Source organism: Scyliorhinus torazame, chromosome 13 (assembly GCF_047496885.1).
Source record: "Scyliorhinus torazame isolate Kashiwa2021f chromosome 13, sScyTor2.1, whole genome shotgun sequence".
In the NCBI taxonomy this organism is placed as follows: domain Eukaryota; kingdom Metazoa; phylum Chordata; class Chondrichthyes; order Carcharhiniformes; family Scyliorhinidae; genus Scyliorhinus; species Scyliorhinus torazame.
In genome coordinates, this window is record NC_092719.1 from 7,453,469 (window position 1) to 7,468,545 (window position 15,077).

The 15,077-nt window shown below is 46.1% G+C and overlaps 1 protein-coding gene across 6 annotated transcripts in view; it reads left to right on the forward strand.

Moving 5' to 3' along the window:
* upf2 (UPF2 regulator of nonsense mediated mRNA decay) overlaps positions 1–15,077 on the forward strand; it is a 148,647-nt gene that overhangs the window by 17,862 nt on the left and 115,708 nt on the right. For all 6 annotated transcript variants that reach the window (XM_072471012.1, XM_072471009.1, XM_072471011.1 and 3 more), the window contains 2 exons: positions 4,235–5,014; positions 12,597–12,757. In XM_072471012.1, coding sequence (XP_072327113.1) covers positions 4,235–5,014; positions 12,597–12,757 — 941 coding nt within the window. The remainder of the gene's footprint in view (positions 1–4,234; positions 5,015–12,596; positions 12,758–15,077) is intronic.

A 15,077-nucleotide genomic window follows, 5' to 3' on the forward strand; every position in this document is an offset into this window, starting at 1 on the left:
GTTGCCCCAAGGGAATGCATTCCGGTATATGCAACTGAGGGCTTTTGCGAGGCAACAGGTGAGGGAATTCCCGCAGCTCCCGACGCATGAGGTGCAGGACAGAGTGATCTCAAAGACATGGGTGGGGGACGGTAAGGTGTCAGATATATATAGGGAAATGAGTGACGAGGGGGAGATTATGGTAGATGAGCTGAAAGGGAAATGGGAAGAAGAGCTGGGGGAGGAGATTGAGGAGGGGCTGTGGGCGGATGCCCTGAGTAGGGTAAACTCATCGTCCTCGTGTGCCAGGCTAAGCCTGATTCAATTTAAGGTGTTACACAGGGCGCATATGACTGGAGCACGGCTCAGTAAATTTTTTGGGGTAGAGGATAGGTGTGCGAGATGCTCGAGAAGCCCAGCGAATCACACCCACATGTTCTGGTCATGTCCGGCACTACAGGGGTTCTGGGTGGGGGTGACAAAGGTGCTTTCGAAAGTAGTGGGGGTCCAGGTCGAACCAAGCTGGGGGTTGGCTATATTTGGGGTTGCACAAGAGCCGGGAGTGCAGGAGGCGAGAGAGGCCGATGTTTTGGCCTTTGCGTCCCTAGTAGCCCGGCGCAGGATACTGTTGATGTGGAAGGAAGCCAAGCCCCCGGGGGTGGAGACCTGGATAAATGACATGGCAGGGATTATAAAGCTGGAACGGATTAAGTTCGTCCTAAGGGGATTGGCTCAAGGGTTCACCAGGCGGTGGCAACCGTTCGTCGAATACCTCACAGAAAGATAGAGGGAATGGAAAAGAAGAAGGCAGCAGCAGCAGCCCGGGGGGGGGGGGGGGGGGGGCGGGGGAGAGGAACCAGAAGGACTCTCAGGGTTGTTTATATATATGTATAATATGTATAGGTCGTTGCTATAAATAATTGTATATTGGACTGTTAAATCATATTTTTGGAGAGTGTTTATCTGAGACAAGGCAGTTGCCATTTAGTTTTCGTTTTTGTTATATATTATTTATTCTTTGTTTATAAAACAGGTCATTGTTATTTATACTGTTATATTATTGTGTAAAGGATACACAATGTACTGTGATGGTTGACCAAAAATTTTCAATAAAAATTTTTTTATAAAAAAGATCAGAGGAGTACTCCCCCAATATCCATGCCAACATTTATCCCTCAACCAACAACTGACCTGGAAATACACAGCGGGTCTGGCAGCATCTGTGGAGAGAGAAAGAGTGGACATTTCAGGTCAATAATTCTTCATCAGAACTGGGAAGAATTTGAAATGGAGTTGATTTTTAGAATGGGATGGGTTGGAAACAGGACAAAAGGGAAGGTTTGTGATTGGGTGGAAGATAGGAGTGATTAAATGATGCAAGTGTTAGGGCCATAGGGAATGGTGATGGGGCATAAAATACATTATGGTCATTATCTTTTCACAGTAACTTCATTGCAGTGTTAATGTAAGCCTACTTGTGACTATAAAGATTATTATCGCGTTGCTGTTTGTAGGACTTTCCTGTATGCAATCTTGCTGTTGTGTCGAAAAGATAAAGTTGCCATAGTCCCAGGTGAACATGGGTTGCTTTCCCCTTTGAGGGGGAGAGCTGACTGGCGATGATTTAACCTGAGGATCACCACACCTCAGGCAAGGGTCAAAGTTGAGAAGGCAGGGCCTTCATGAATAATCTCAGCCAGTATGGAAATTGAACCGGCGCTGCTGGCCTGGCTCCATATCCTAAGCCAGCTGTCCAGCCAACTGAGCTAAACTGGTCCCCGTCTCGTACATTACAACTGATTACACTTCTTGCCTTCCACAACTTCAGCATATCCCACTGTATAGAATCATATAATGGGTAAGGCACGGGAGGTGCCCATTCATCCTACCGTGCTGGGTCTCTGCAAGAACAATTCACTGAGTGCCACATCTCAGTATTTTCCCCTCTTGTAAAATGCAAAGCAAGATTGTTCTGTCAGTAGAATTTTAAAAAAAATAATCTAGTGCACATTATAAATTAAATTCTAAGACTAAAACAAGAGGGTCAAGTGTACAGACTGTTAAAAGGCAGGTTCAACACTGATATCGGGAGCTCCTCGTGCAAAATGAATAATTTTGAAGAATAGTCTTCTGGGTATGGAAGGGACATTATTCAAGAGGCCTTCAGATGCTGTTATAGAGAAGTAGATTTCTGTGGAAGCATGAACTAGCTATACTGACCGGTGTACCTCTTCTGTAGTTTTCTTCATGATTTTCAGGAGTCCTCCGGTTGCGGAGGAGGTCTGTCTATGGTACAGACGACTGTCACATTTTCAAAAATGCAGTTTTGTGCGTAGTGCTTGTTTAAATTCCTATTGTTGCAAGATTGTGTAATTTTGGCAAAGAGTTGTGATAGAAGATTGAATTATAATTAGATTTAAAAATTAGAAGCAGTTCTGAGACGATTCACTTGACTCATTCCTGGGGTGAAGGACTTATTTTATGGGGAAAGGTTGAGCAGGTTGGGCTTGGACCCATTGGGATTTAGAAGAATGAGAGGTAGTCTGGTTGAAACATACAAGATCCAGATCCAGAAAGGAATCCGAAGGTGGAGGAGGGCTTGCTCGTACAGGTTTTGAACTGGATGATGTCAGAAGACCAGATGCCTGTACAGTGGAAGTGGAAGGTCGGCGGCTCAATTGACTGTGCAACTGGAAGGTCATATCAGGGTGTTTCGTGACCTATTGGTGACCTCCTGTGTTGGTGGCTAAGTGCTGCTCCCCATTAGGGAGTCACGTGGATTATTACTGTTGGTTTATGTTGTTATATTGTTACTTGCCTCTATTTTCAGTGTGGTAGTTGTATAGGGCATATGTATATCCACGCGTGAGGGCCCACCGAGGTAAGGACTGCATTTAACATCCAAGTGGAGGGCATCCCAAGTATGAGGGCGTCCCGAGCACGAGGGCATCTAGAGCGCGGTGGACCAACATTTGCGAAGGCACACCGAGCACGCGGGACACCATCGTACTGTGTGCGAGAAGATACTGTGTGCAAGGGCATACGAAGCACGAGGAATAACACCGTGCAGAGGTGCATGCAGAGTGCGGGGGGGGCGGTGCATGCAGAGTGCGGGGGGGCGGTGCATGCAGAGTGCGGGGGGCGGTGCATGCAGAGTGCGGGGGAGCGGTGCATGCAGAGTGCGGGGGGGCGGTGCATGCAGAGTGCGGGGGGGCGGTGCATGCAGAGTGCGGGGGGGCGGTGCATGCAGAGTGCGGGGGGGCGGTGCATGCAGAGTGCGGGGGGCGGTGCATGCAGAGTGCGGGGGGGCGGTGCATGCAGAGTGCGGGGGGGGCGGTGCATGCAGAGTGCGGGGGGGGCGGTGCATGCAGAGTGCGGGGGGGGCGGTGCATGCAGAGTGCGGGGGGGCGGTGCATGCAGAGTGCGGGGGGGCGGTGCATGCAGAGTGCGGGGGGGCGGTGCATGCAGAGTGCGGGGGGGGCGGTGCATGCAGAGTGCGGGGGGGCGGTGCATGCAGAGTGCGGGGGGGGGGGGGGCGGGCCATGCAGAGTGCGGGGGGGCGGTGCATGCAGAATGCGGGGGGGGGGGCGGTGCATGCAGAGTGCGGGGGGGCGGTGCATGCAGAGTGCAGGGGGGCGGGCCATGCAGAGTGCGGGGGCGGTGCATGCAGCGTGCGGGGGGGCCATAGTCACTATGTATTTTATTATTCTGAACTTGGTTAGCTCACGTAAGTGTAATGTTTTGGTATCTGTTTGTATAGTTATATTGTAATGTATTGGAGTCTGCATGTATGGCACTGTGCCGTCTCCTTGTGGATTTACGGTTCTAGTGCTATACACACTGTTCATGGGCCAGGTTTTGGTCTGTTTCTTTGTAATGGTGAAATGCCGGTGATTTCACTGTATTTTACCTGTTATTGTTTAATGTTCTGTATTTTGTTGCTTTTGTATATGGAAGAAATGTTATTAAACTAAAATATATGCAATTGCTGAGACATTGACAGCCTTGTGGAAACAACTGATCATGTCAATCAAAATGGTTGGAAACCATTGATTCCTAAAATAGGACAATGGCGTGTTTGGATGTCTCTGAATTGGTGAATCAAATACGCTGAAGAGCCTTCCTCATCCATCACGGTCTTTAGAATGATCTCATGAATTCCCTCCTAGATTTTATGTTTAACAAAATTAGAAATATACACATTTTTTATGCTGGAAATCAGTTTCAGAGACTTACTTTTCTTTTCATTTTGTAGGGAGATGGAGGAAGCATATCAGTTACATCAAGAGGCTTGGGAACGTCATCAAACAAGATTAGAACTCCGCAGTAAGAATCAGATTGCGCATGAGAACCGTCCAGAGGAGAGTTTCTTCACCAGGCTGGACTCGAGCCTGAAGAAAAATACTGCGTTTGTCAAGAAGCTCAGAACTATTACTGAGCAGCAAAGAGACTCCCTCTCCAGTGATTTCAATATGCTTAACTTGAGCAAATACATTGCAGAAGCTGTTGCATCCATTGTAGAAGCTAAACTGAAATTATCTGATGTGAATTGTGCTGTTCACCTTTGCTACCTGTTTCACCTGCGGTATGTTGACTTTTCGCCATTGCTTCTACAAGGCTGGAGAAAGCACTTTGAAGCCAGGAAGGAGGAGAAAACTCCAAACATTAGCAAGCTAAGGACTGATATGCGCTTCATTGCAGAACTAACAATTTGTGGGATCTTCACCGACAAAGAAGGCCTGTCACTCATCTATGAGCAACTCAAGAACATCATTTATGCTGATCGTGACACTCACACTCACGTCTCTGTGATTATCAGTTTTTGCCGGCATTGCGGTGATGATGTTGCCAGTCTGGTGACCAGAAAGATGAAGTTTGCCTCTGAGAAATACAACCTCAGCTTCCCTCCCAGTGAGATAATCAGCACGGAGAAACAGCAGCCCTTCATGAACCTGCTGAGGGAGTACTTTACTTCACTGACCAAACATCTTAAAAAAGACCATCGAGAACTACAGAATCTGGAGAGACAGAACAGGTGATTCCGTTTTTTGTTTTCAGAAGTGTTGATGTTACTGATGGATTTTTGCTGTGTTATGTGAACTTACGAATGAAGGTGGCAATTCTATTGATCTTTTTTGAGGCAATTGCAATTTTATGCAGAAAACAATGAGGCAGAACATCAGAAATCAACCTTCACAAATCACCCCCCGAACCCCTCTGTCCGACCGCTGCCCCGTTTTCCACCTAGAATAACTAAAGAACCCCATCACAGAGAGCCTTCCCGCCTGCTGATGTTTCGCTACTCTTTAAAGAAGTCTATGAACAACCTCCACCTCGAGAAGAACCCCTCATCTGCACCTCTAATCGCAAACTTTATCTTTTCCAGGAGAAGAAACTTCACCAATTCACTTAGCCACACCATCTCTTTAGGCAGCTCTGAGTCCCGCCACCCTAACAATATCTGTATCAGGGAGGCAAAGGCCAGCCAACACGAGGGCCTCTCTCCCCACTTTCACTCCCGGATCTTCCGAAACTCCTAATATTGCCACCCACTGGCTCGGAGCCACCTTCACCCCCAGAACCTTCGACATAGTTTCCACAAAGGCCTCCTAAAACTCTGTCAACTTCCTCCAAAACATGTGGACGAGATTCGCCGGTCCCCTTATGCACCGCCTGCATCTATCTTCTACTCCTGAAAAGAACTGACTCATTCTTCACATGCGCCCTCTGCGCAACCTTAAATTGGATGGGACCCCCATGAGGAGGACATGGTCACCCTCCATAGAGCCTCACTCCATAGCCCTGCTTCTAAACCCTCCACCAGCTCCTCTTCCCATTTCCGTTTTATTTCCTTCGCCGAAGACCCCCCTCCCCCCTCGTACAAAATGTTATCCTGCAACGCCAGGGGTGGTAGCTTCGGAAATGTAACTAACTCCTTCCAAACAAAGTGCCTGACCTGCAGATATGGAAACCCATTCCTCCTCAGTAGTCTGAGCTCCTCTAGCCCTCCCAACTCTACAAACTCTCCTCCCCAAAAGCACTCGTCCCGCCCCGTCCCACGTCCAAAACATGGAATCTCGGACTGCCGACACAAACCAGTGATTGCCACAAATCAGCATCCATAGTGACATCCCCTCCAATCTGAAATGCTGCCAGCATTGATTCCATACCCTTAGTGCTGATACCACCACCGGGCTTGTGGAGTATCTGTCCGGCAAGAACGCAAGAGGTGCCAATCACAGTGCCCTTAAACTTGTTCCTCTACTCTACTTTCTCCATCCGTCCCCACACCAACCTCTCCCCTACTGCCCACTTCCTGACCTTCTCCACATTCGCCACCCAGTAATAATTCAGCAGGTTCGATCAATGCCAACCCACCAGTCCATCTGTCCCTCTCCAAGAATGCCCTTCAGATCCGGGGTACCTTACCCGACCATATTAGCTTTGAGATCATCCTATTGACCCTACTGGAAAAAGATTTGGGCTCACAAATTGGGAGATATTGGAAGACAAACAGAAACTTCAACAGAACCGTCATTTTAACCCTTCCAGCAAATGACAGAGGCAAAACATTCCACCTCCTAAAAGAACCCTCTTTCACCCTCTCCACCAGATTCGCCAATTTCAGCTTGTGCATTCGGGCCCCAACTTGCACCACTTGTATCCTCAAGTACCGGAAATGTGCCCCAACCAGCCAAAATGGCAACACCTCCAACCCCTCCGTCCTCTCTGAGAATACCTCGCTTCCTCCCATGTTAAGTTTGAACTCCGAAAACGAGCCAAACTCCCCCAATATCCCCATAATCCTATCAAAGCTCTCCACCGGGTTTGTAATATACAGCAAATGGTCATGTGCATATAGAGACCCCTGACCCGATGCAACTGCCCCACATCCTTCCCTGTAGATGTAAGCTCCAGATGGATATTGAGCTCCTTCCTCTCCATTAGCAACGCGTCCTCAGAGGCCGCTGAGTACCTCCGATCCACTTCCAGATTGGCCTCCACTTTGCCTTTCTTGCCGCTCCCCCTTCTCTTTATGCCCCCGGATCAAAACAAAATACCCCCTGATCACCACCTTCAATGATTCCCGCACTACGGAGGTGGAGACCTCGTCCGTCTTATTTAGCTCCACATAATTTTGTATAGCCACCCCTATCCTTTCATAGACCCCCTTATCAGCCAGTAACCCCACATCCAACCTCCACTGCGGCCGCTGGGAACTCCCTCTTTCCACTCGCAAGCCCACCTGGTGCGGTGTGTGATCCAAAACCATGATCGCTGAATATTCTGACCCAACCACCCCCGCCAGCAACCTCTTATCCAGCACACAAAAATCAATCCAAAAATACAAGCGGTGAACATGCGGGAAGAACGAGAATCCCTTTGCCCTTGGCCTCCCACCCCTCCCATTCGCTCCATAAATCCCAACAATTCCCTCGCCATCGGCCACTGTTTAATGAGTCCCTCCAGGCCCACATCTTGACCCCACCCCCCTCCCCGAATCAACTACACCACACCAGCTTCTACAATGGCAGCAACACCACCACCACCGTACCTTCCCCCAACCCAAACACCAGAAACTGACCATCCCCCCCAGCCACAAACAAAGAAAATCATCCTCTCCCAAGCACCCCCTTCCTCTCTCTCGCTCCACCACTCCCTCTCTTTGTTACCGTTAACTGGCCTACCTGCTAGCAGAGTGACCCCCACCCGAGGCAATAGCTTCTTCCCTCCCAAGATCCCTGTCCGTCCCCTCTTCCCTACCCAACCTCTGTGCCCTCCCATACTCCTTCACCTCCTGCCAACGGTATTCACCAAAAATTCCACATGGTCTCATGAGTCCCCCAGAGCGTAGTCCCGGAGGAACTTACTTGCCTCCTCCGGCGCATCGGAATGGTGCTACTCAGTAGTGCTATTCAGAACAGAAGATGATTGGAGAGATCAGTTCAGTCCAAAAGAGGATCATTTAGGAGTCTGGTAACAGCGGGGAAGAAGCTGTTTTTGAGTCTGTTCGTGCGTGTTCTCAGACTTCTGTATCTCCTGCCTGATGGAAGAAATTGGAAGAGTGAGTAAGTCGGGTGGGAGGGGTCTTTGATTATGCTGCCCACCCAAGGCAGTGGCGGGGGGGGTGTAAACAGAGTCAATGGATGGGAGGTGGTTTCGTGTGATGGACTGGCTGTCTTCACGACTCTGCAGTTGCTGGAGATCTGAAATAAAACAGAAAATGCTGAGTGTTTCCAGCTCTTTCAGTTTTTATTTCAGCCTGCCTTCCATTTTGGTCCAATTAACCAGTGCCTGCACTCATTTGGAATGGTCCTTTTATAAAAAATGTTTGTTCTCATTACAGTGTTTTAATCTCGTGAACAACTAGTCATTTTTGCAAGCCAGTGGTTCATTAATATCCTTGACGGAATTTATCTTGCCACCCTTCCTGGTGTGGCCGAGATGTAACCTCAGTTCCACAAATTGTGCTTTAATCTCACTGCCCTCAGAAATGGTTTAACAAGCCAGCGTTCTTGACCTGGAATTTATAGTGTGGTGCTGCAGTGATGTCATCAGGCTGCCCAAACAGCCAATCATGTTAAAGAATTTTCACAGACACAAACAGAAAACATAGTAGTCTTGAAATCGCTTTTCAAAAATTTTACATAGCAAATTGAAGATTGGGAAGCACCTGAGATGACCCATCGTAGAAGTGATACGATGCGGAAGGCCATTCAGAAGCTAAGATATTCTGAAATAAAAAAAATTTAAATTAAAAATTAAGTCGAGAAAATCTATTAGTTAATCATAAAACACTGCACAAATATTTTTTTCAGTGCCAGTTCTGTTGCTCATCAAATTTTATTAATCATATTGCTGTTAAAAACTAGTACAGCTGTCTCAACCGGGTGTAATTGTTTAAGGGTTTTCAAATGCTGATGTGTGGGGGTAGAAAGGTTCACTGATTTCCATGGTTGCCAGCTTTGAGAGGGGTTGTACCATCACCTGTGTCGGAGTCCGCCTGAGCAACAGACTGCAACTTCAGGATTTCTGCACTAATCTGTAATGTCCGACTTCCAGAAGCTGCAGTCATTTTCAGAGGGAATTCAAATCCCAGCCAGCAGATTTGAAAATCTGTATTTGATTCCCTACTTAATATTAATTGTTTTCAGAAAGAGGCCCCATTTTTCACCCTTCGTTGCTGTGGCCCTGATTCTTGAAATTTTGGGGCTGGATCCTTACTGTCTGCTTTCCACGCCTTTACTATCGATGTTTATAAAGTCGCCCAGAATTCCACGCAAAACTTCAACTGTGAACTTAACAACACTTTGTGCAAATTCAACATGAATCTTACTATTTTGCAATATATTTGTTCCATCTAATTGTTGAATATGTTTTGTAATTTTAATCAGTTCCTACAGTCGCAAGAACTGAACCATTTGAGAAGCAATTATTTATTGTAACCATTTTCAACAGAAGTGGCATGTTTAAAATCTGATCTCCACCGTCGAGTGCATAATTTTGGCATGTGAAATTGAAGTGTTTTGCAGTGTTCTCATGGACTGTTAATAGCCAGCAATACAGTTAATGATTTCACACTTTCAGTTTGACGTTGCTGGCCTGACCCTTTTGAAGCACTCCTGGAAGGAATAATCTGACAGGCAGCATAAAAGTATCACATAGCAAGAATCATGCTGGTCTTTCTTCTCCCACTGTTTTGTAATGTTTTGGTATCGATGCACTCAATAAGGACAAATGGCTGCACTGGGAATTTATATCCCATCCCTGCCCTTTTCCGTGGGACTTTCCAGAGGCTTGAGGACGTCATTTAGGCTGACCCTTCTGTGTGTTGCTGAGGAAGTCGGAGATGCCATCTTTCAGATTAAATGTTTACCTGAGGCACCATCTGGCTTCTCAGGTGGGTGGTAGAGATCCCACGTACTAAGAATAGGGGAGTTCTCCCCAGTGTCCTGGCCAAAGTTTATCTTTCAGTGAACACTGCTGAAGCAGAATATCTGGCCATTGTCCCAAGTATTTACCCTTTTGAAAATTATTATTGAATCTGCTTCCACTGCCTGTTCAGGCTGTCCATTCCAGATTATAATATTTTACAGAATTAGGACCCTAGGAAGTACAGAGGGACCTTGGGTGAATAGATTTGGGGAAGACAGAAAGGCAGGAAGATAAGGTGGTTAAGAAGACAAATGGGATACCTGCCTTTATTAGCCAAGGCATAGAATATAAGAGCAGGGACGTTATGATGGAGCTGTATAAAAGCCTGGTGAGGCCATAGCTGGAATACTGTGTGCAATTCTGGTCACCACACTTTAGGAAGGATGTGATTGCACTAGAGAGGGTGCAGAGGAGATTCACCAGGATGTTGCCTGGGTTCCAGCTGTAAAGAAAGTCTCGTTTTTTCCCCCTTGGAACAGAAAAGACTGAGATGGGACCTGATTGAGGTGTATAAAATTGAGGGACATGGATAAGAAGGCACTTTTCTCCTTAGCGGAGGGGTCAATAACCAGGGGGCATAGATTTAAGGTAAACACAGGCGATTTAGAGGGGATTTGAGGGTTTAGAGGGGATGTGAGGAAATTTTTCACCCAGAGGGTGGTTGGAATCTGGAACTCACTGACTGAAACGGTGGTGGAGGCAGGAATGCTCACAACATTTAAGAAGCAATTAGATGATGCCATAGCATTCAAGGCTACGGGCCAAATGCTGGAATAGGGGATGAAAATTAGCTATTGGTGGCTGAAGCGAACATGATGGGCTGAAGGGCCCACTTTCTGTGCTGTAAAAATTCTATGACCTTTCTATTCTGTTCTATAAGGTTACAGCACAAAGGAGACCATTCAGCTCGTGTCCATAATGGCTGTCTGCAAGAACAACTTCCCTGGTTCCCCTCCCTATCCTGTTCCCTGTAACCCAAAAATTTATTTATCTTCAGATAATTATCCAATTCTCTTTTGAAAGTCTCGATTAGATCTGCCTCCTCCACACCCTCAGGCAGTGTACTCCTGATCTTAATCACTCACTTTGTAAAAAAAATGTTTTTCCTCAAGACGTTGTTGCTCGTTTGCCAATCACCGTAAATCGTGTTCTGTATCCTCCGCCAATGGGAATGCTGTCTCCCTATAAACATGAGTTTGAACTCGCGATGTAAAAATATTTCTCCTCTTCATCCCTCTGATTCTTTTGCCAATTACCTTTAAATCTGTGTCCTCGGGTTACTAACCCTACTGCCGCTGGAAACTGTTTCTTCTTATTTACGCCATCAAAACTTCTCCTGATGTCATGATGGGTGTTATATTAATGTAAGACTTTCTTTAATCTACTAAGGAGCTCTGCCTTGAATGTATTTTCTAAATAATTTTCCATTTTGACTTCCATTCTTGGGGGATTGTCTTAGCTACCTTTAGTTAATTATTAGAGATTTTCTGAAGTAAAATAAATTATTCTTGTATGTTTATCTTTCCACTAATTAGCATTCTGTCACAGAAGCCCATTCTTGCTGGACAGCTCTTATTTCTCAGCTCAGTCAAGAGGACCATCACCTTCAATAACTTTCCAATATGTATTAATTTCCATTGGGTAGAATATTCGTATTGGTGAAAATTTCTGTATTACTATGGTGGCATTTGGTGCATGACATCTTTTATTAATCGTGACCCAGTAAACCTCAGTCCTCTTTCTAAGAATCCTTCAGTGCGATTATCAATTGCTGCATGCACTAAAGTCGACAATCATAAACTTTACCTCCTGCGGTTTAGCTTTCGAGTTAATTTCTTGGAAGCCTCTTTTGTCTTCTGTTCTCATAGTTGACTGGGAAGGTGTCAAGTAGACTTACTGGGTGCTGTGTTGTAGCCAGAATATTTCCTACGTCCCAAGCAGAACGGGTATTCTCATCCTTAAGAAATAATAGGTTTGCAAATTTATTTTTCAGTGCAAGGCAGTTTTGAATAATCTATTTCCTTCTGAACTGAAATTCAGCTTGAAGTTACAGATTTGGTTTTGAAATTTTGTAATGGTTATCGACTTTCCCGAAGTTGGTGTGTGAATTCAATCGGGCTTCAGCTCGTTCAAGCATTTGGTTCAGTTTTATTCTAGTCTAGGATAAACGTGCCAGTTATAGTAATATATCTTGTTGCTAACCTCATTGTAGCAGAAGGTTTGTGATTTTAGTTGGTCAATTCACAACTATCCCAGTCAAGAAAGAATTAACTAAATCTATACTGGATCAGCTATAGATCCATTGAAATCTGCTCTGTTTAAAGTAATTTGGAGTGAAACCTGATTGCTTTATCAGTAAGATCTGTATGTCATGTGGATATTTGCAGTGTTCTTTATTCCCATTAGTATAACCCATTCATTATGTACTGTCAGTTGAAATGTTGGCTTTTTATTTGGGGCTGAGTAAAATAAGACAGTACTTGCTACCTATTTGGGAATTGCTGTTTCAGTAACGTGCGCATACAAACATGGTTCCTCAACTGATTATTAAAGTTGATAATTTTTTAGCTGTCTTGGGACTAATATTTGTGTATCACACATGTTTAATTTGACAGCAGAATTGAGCTCTATGCTGAAACCTCTTTTTTAACTTTTGCTTTTGTGGGGTCTTTTTCTGTTAGGCGAATCTTGCATTCAAAAGGAGAGCTGAGTGAAGATCGGCACAAACAGTATGAGGAATTTGCCACCTCATACCAGAAGCTGTTGGCAAACACGCAGAGCCTGGCTGATTTGTTGGATGAGAACATGCCTGAACTTCCCCTAGATAAATCTGCTCAGGAAGGTGAATTACCCATCAGAACATTGTTGTTTTAGTGGCAGAGGATAATGTGCAAACACAATTATGTGACAGTGTCCCGACTCCATAAGAGTTTATATTCTTTTGTATTGCAGCCAGTAGTCTGCACAAAGCCCGCAGCCTCATTTCCATCTCATTTAAAAGACAGTGGCCGCCATTCTCAGTAAAAATGCCGGTAGCGGCCATTTCACCGTGGGAACGCTGCGACTGATAGCTCTGCGGGTCGTGGCCCGCAGTTTGTATTAGCAAGAGGCAGCACGGTTTTGTGAAGGGGAGGCCGTGTCTCACTAGCTTGATAGAGTTTTTTGAGAAGGTCACAAAGAATCATAGAATTTACAGTGCAGAAGGAGGCCATTCGGCCCATCGAGTCTGCACCGGCTCTTGTAGAGCACCCTACCCAAGGTCCACACCTCCACCCTATCCCCATAACCCAGTAATACCACCCAACACTAAGGGCAAGTTTGGACTTCAAGGGCAATTTAGCATGGGCAAGTTTGGACTTCAAGGGCAATTTAGCATGGCCAATCCACCTAACCTGCACAGCTTTGGACTGTGGGAGGAAACCGGAGCACCCGGAGGAAACCCACGCACACACAGGGAGGACGTGCAGACTCCGCACAGACAGTGATCCAAGCCGGAATCGAACCTGGGACCCTGTAGCTGTGAAACAATTGTGCTAACCACAATGCTAGCGTGCTGCCCAAAGATGATTGATGCAGGTAGGGCAGTGGATGTTATCTATGGACTTCAGTAAGGCCTTTGACAAGGTCCCTCATGGCAGACTGGTACAAAAGGTGAAGTCACACTGGATCAGAGGTGAGCTGGCAAGATGGATGCAGAACTGGCTGGGTCATAGAAGGCAGAGAGTAGCAATGGAAGGATGCTTTTCTGATTGGTGGGCTGTGACTAGTGGTGTTCCACAGGGATCAGTGCTGGGACCTTTGCTGTTTGTAGTATATATAAATGATTTGGAGGAAAATGTAACTGGTCTGATTAGTAAGTTTGCAGACGACACAAAGGTTGGTGGAATTGCGAATAGCGATGAGGACTGTCAGAGGATACAGCAGGATTTAGATCGTTTGGAGACTTGGGCGGAGAGATGGTAAATGGAGTTTAATCCAGACAAATGTGAGGTAATGCATTTTGGAAGGTCTAATGCAGGTAGGGAATATACAGTGAATGGTAGAACCCTCAAGAGTATTGAAAGTCAGAGAGATCTAGGTGTACAGGTTCACAGGTCGCTGAAAGGGGCAACACAGGTGGAGAAGGTAGTCAAGAAGGCATAAGGCATGCTTGCCTTCATTGGCCGGGGCATTGAGTATAAGAATTGGCAAGTCATGTTGCAGCTGTATAGAACCTTAGTTAGGCCACACTTGGAGTATAGTGTTCAATTCTGGTCGCCACACTACCAGAAGGATGTGGAGGCTTTAGAGAGGTTGCAGAAGAGATTTACCAGGATGTTGCCTCGTATGGAGGGCATTAGCTATGAGGAGAGGTTGAATAAACTTGGTTTGTCCTCACTGGAACGAAGGAGGTTGAGGGGCGACCTGATAGAGGTCTACAAGATTATGAGGGGCATAGACAGAGTGGATAGTCAGAGACTTTTTCCCAGGGTAGAGGAGTCAATTATTAGGGGGCATAGGTTTAAGGTGCGAGGGGCAAGGTTTAGAGGAGATGTACGAGGTAAGTTTTTTACACAGAGGGTAGTGGGTGCCTGGAACTCACTGCCGGAGGAGGTGGTGGAAGCAGGGACGATAGTGACGTTTAAGGGGCATCTTGACAAATACATGAATAGGATGGGAATAGAGGGATATGGACCCCGGAAGGGTAGAAGATTGTAGTTTAGTTGGGCAGCCTGGTCGGCACGGGCTTGGAGGGCCGAAGGGCCTGTTCCTGTGCTGTACTTTTCTTTGTTCTTTGTGCAAAACCCTGGCACAGATTATGGCAGGATGGGTGGAGAGAGCAGTTAATAAAGCATATAATATTCTGGACCTTATTATTAGCGGTATAAGAGTACACGGGCAAGGAGGTTATGCGGAACCTATATAAGGCACTAGTTAGACCACAGCTGGAATATTGTGCACAGTTCTGAGTTCCACCCTGCTGGAAGGATGTGAATGTATTGTAGAGAGTGCTGAAGAGGTTTACAAGAATGGTTCCAAGGATGAGAAACTTCAGTCGTGAGGATAGATTGGAGAGGTTGGGACTGTTCTCCTTCGAGAGAAGAAGGTTAAGAGGAGATTTGATACAGATGTTCAAAATCAATGAGGGAGCTGGACAGAGTAGCTGGGGAGTAACTCTTCCC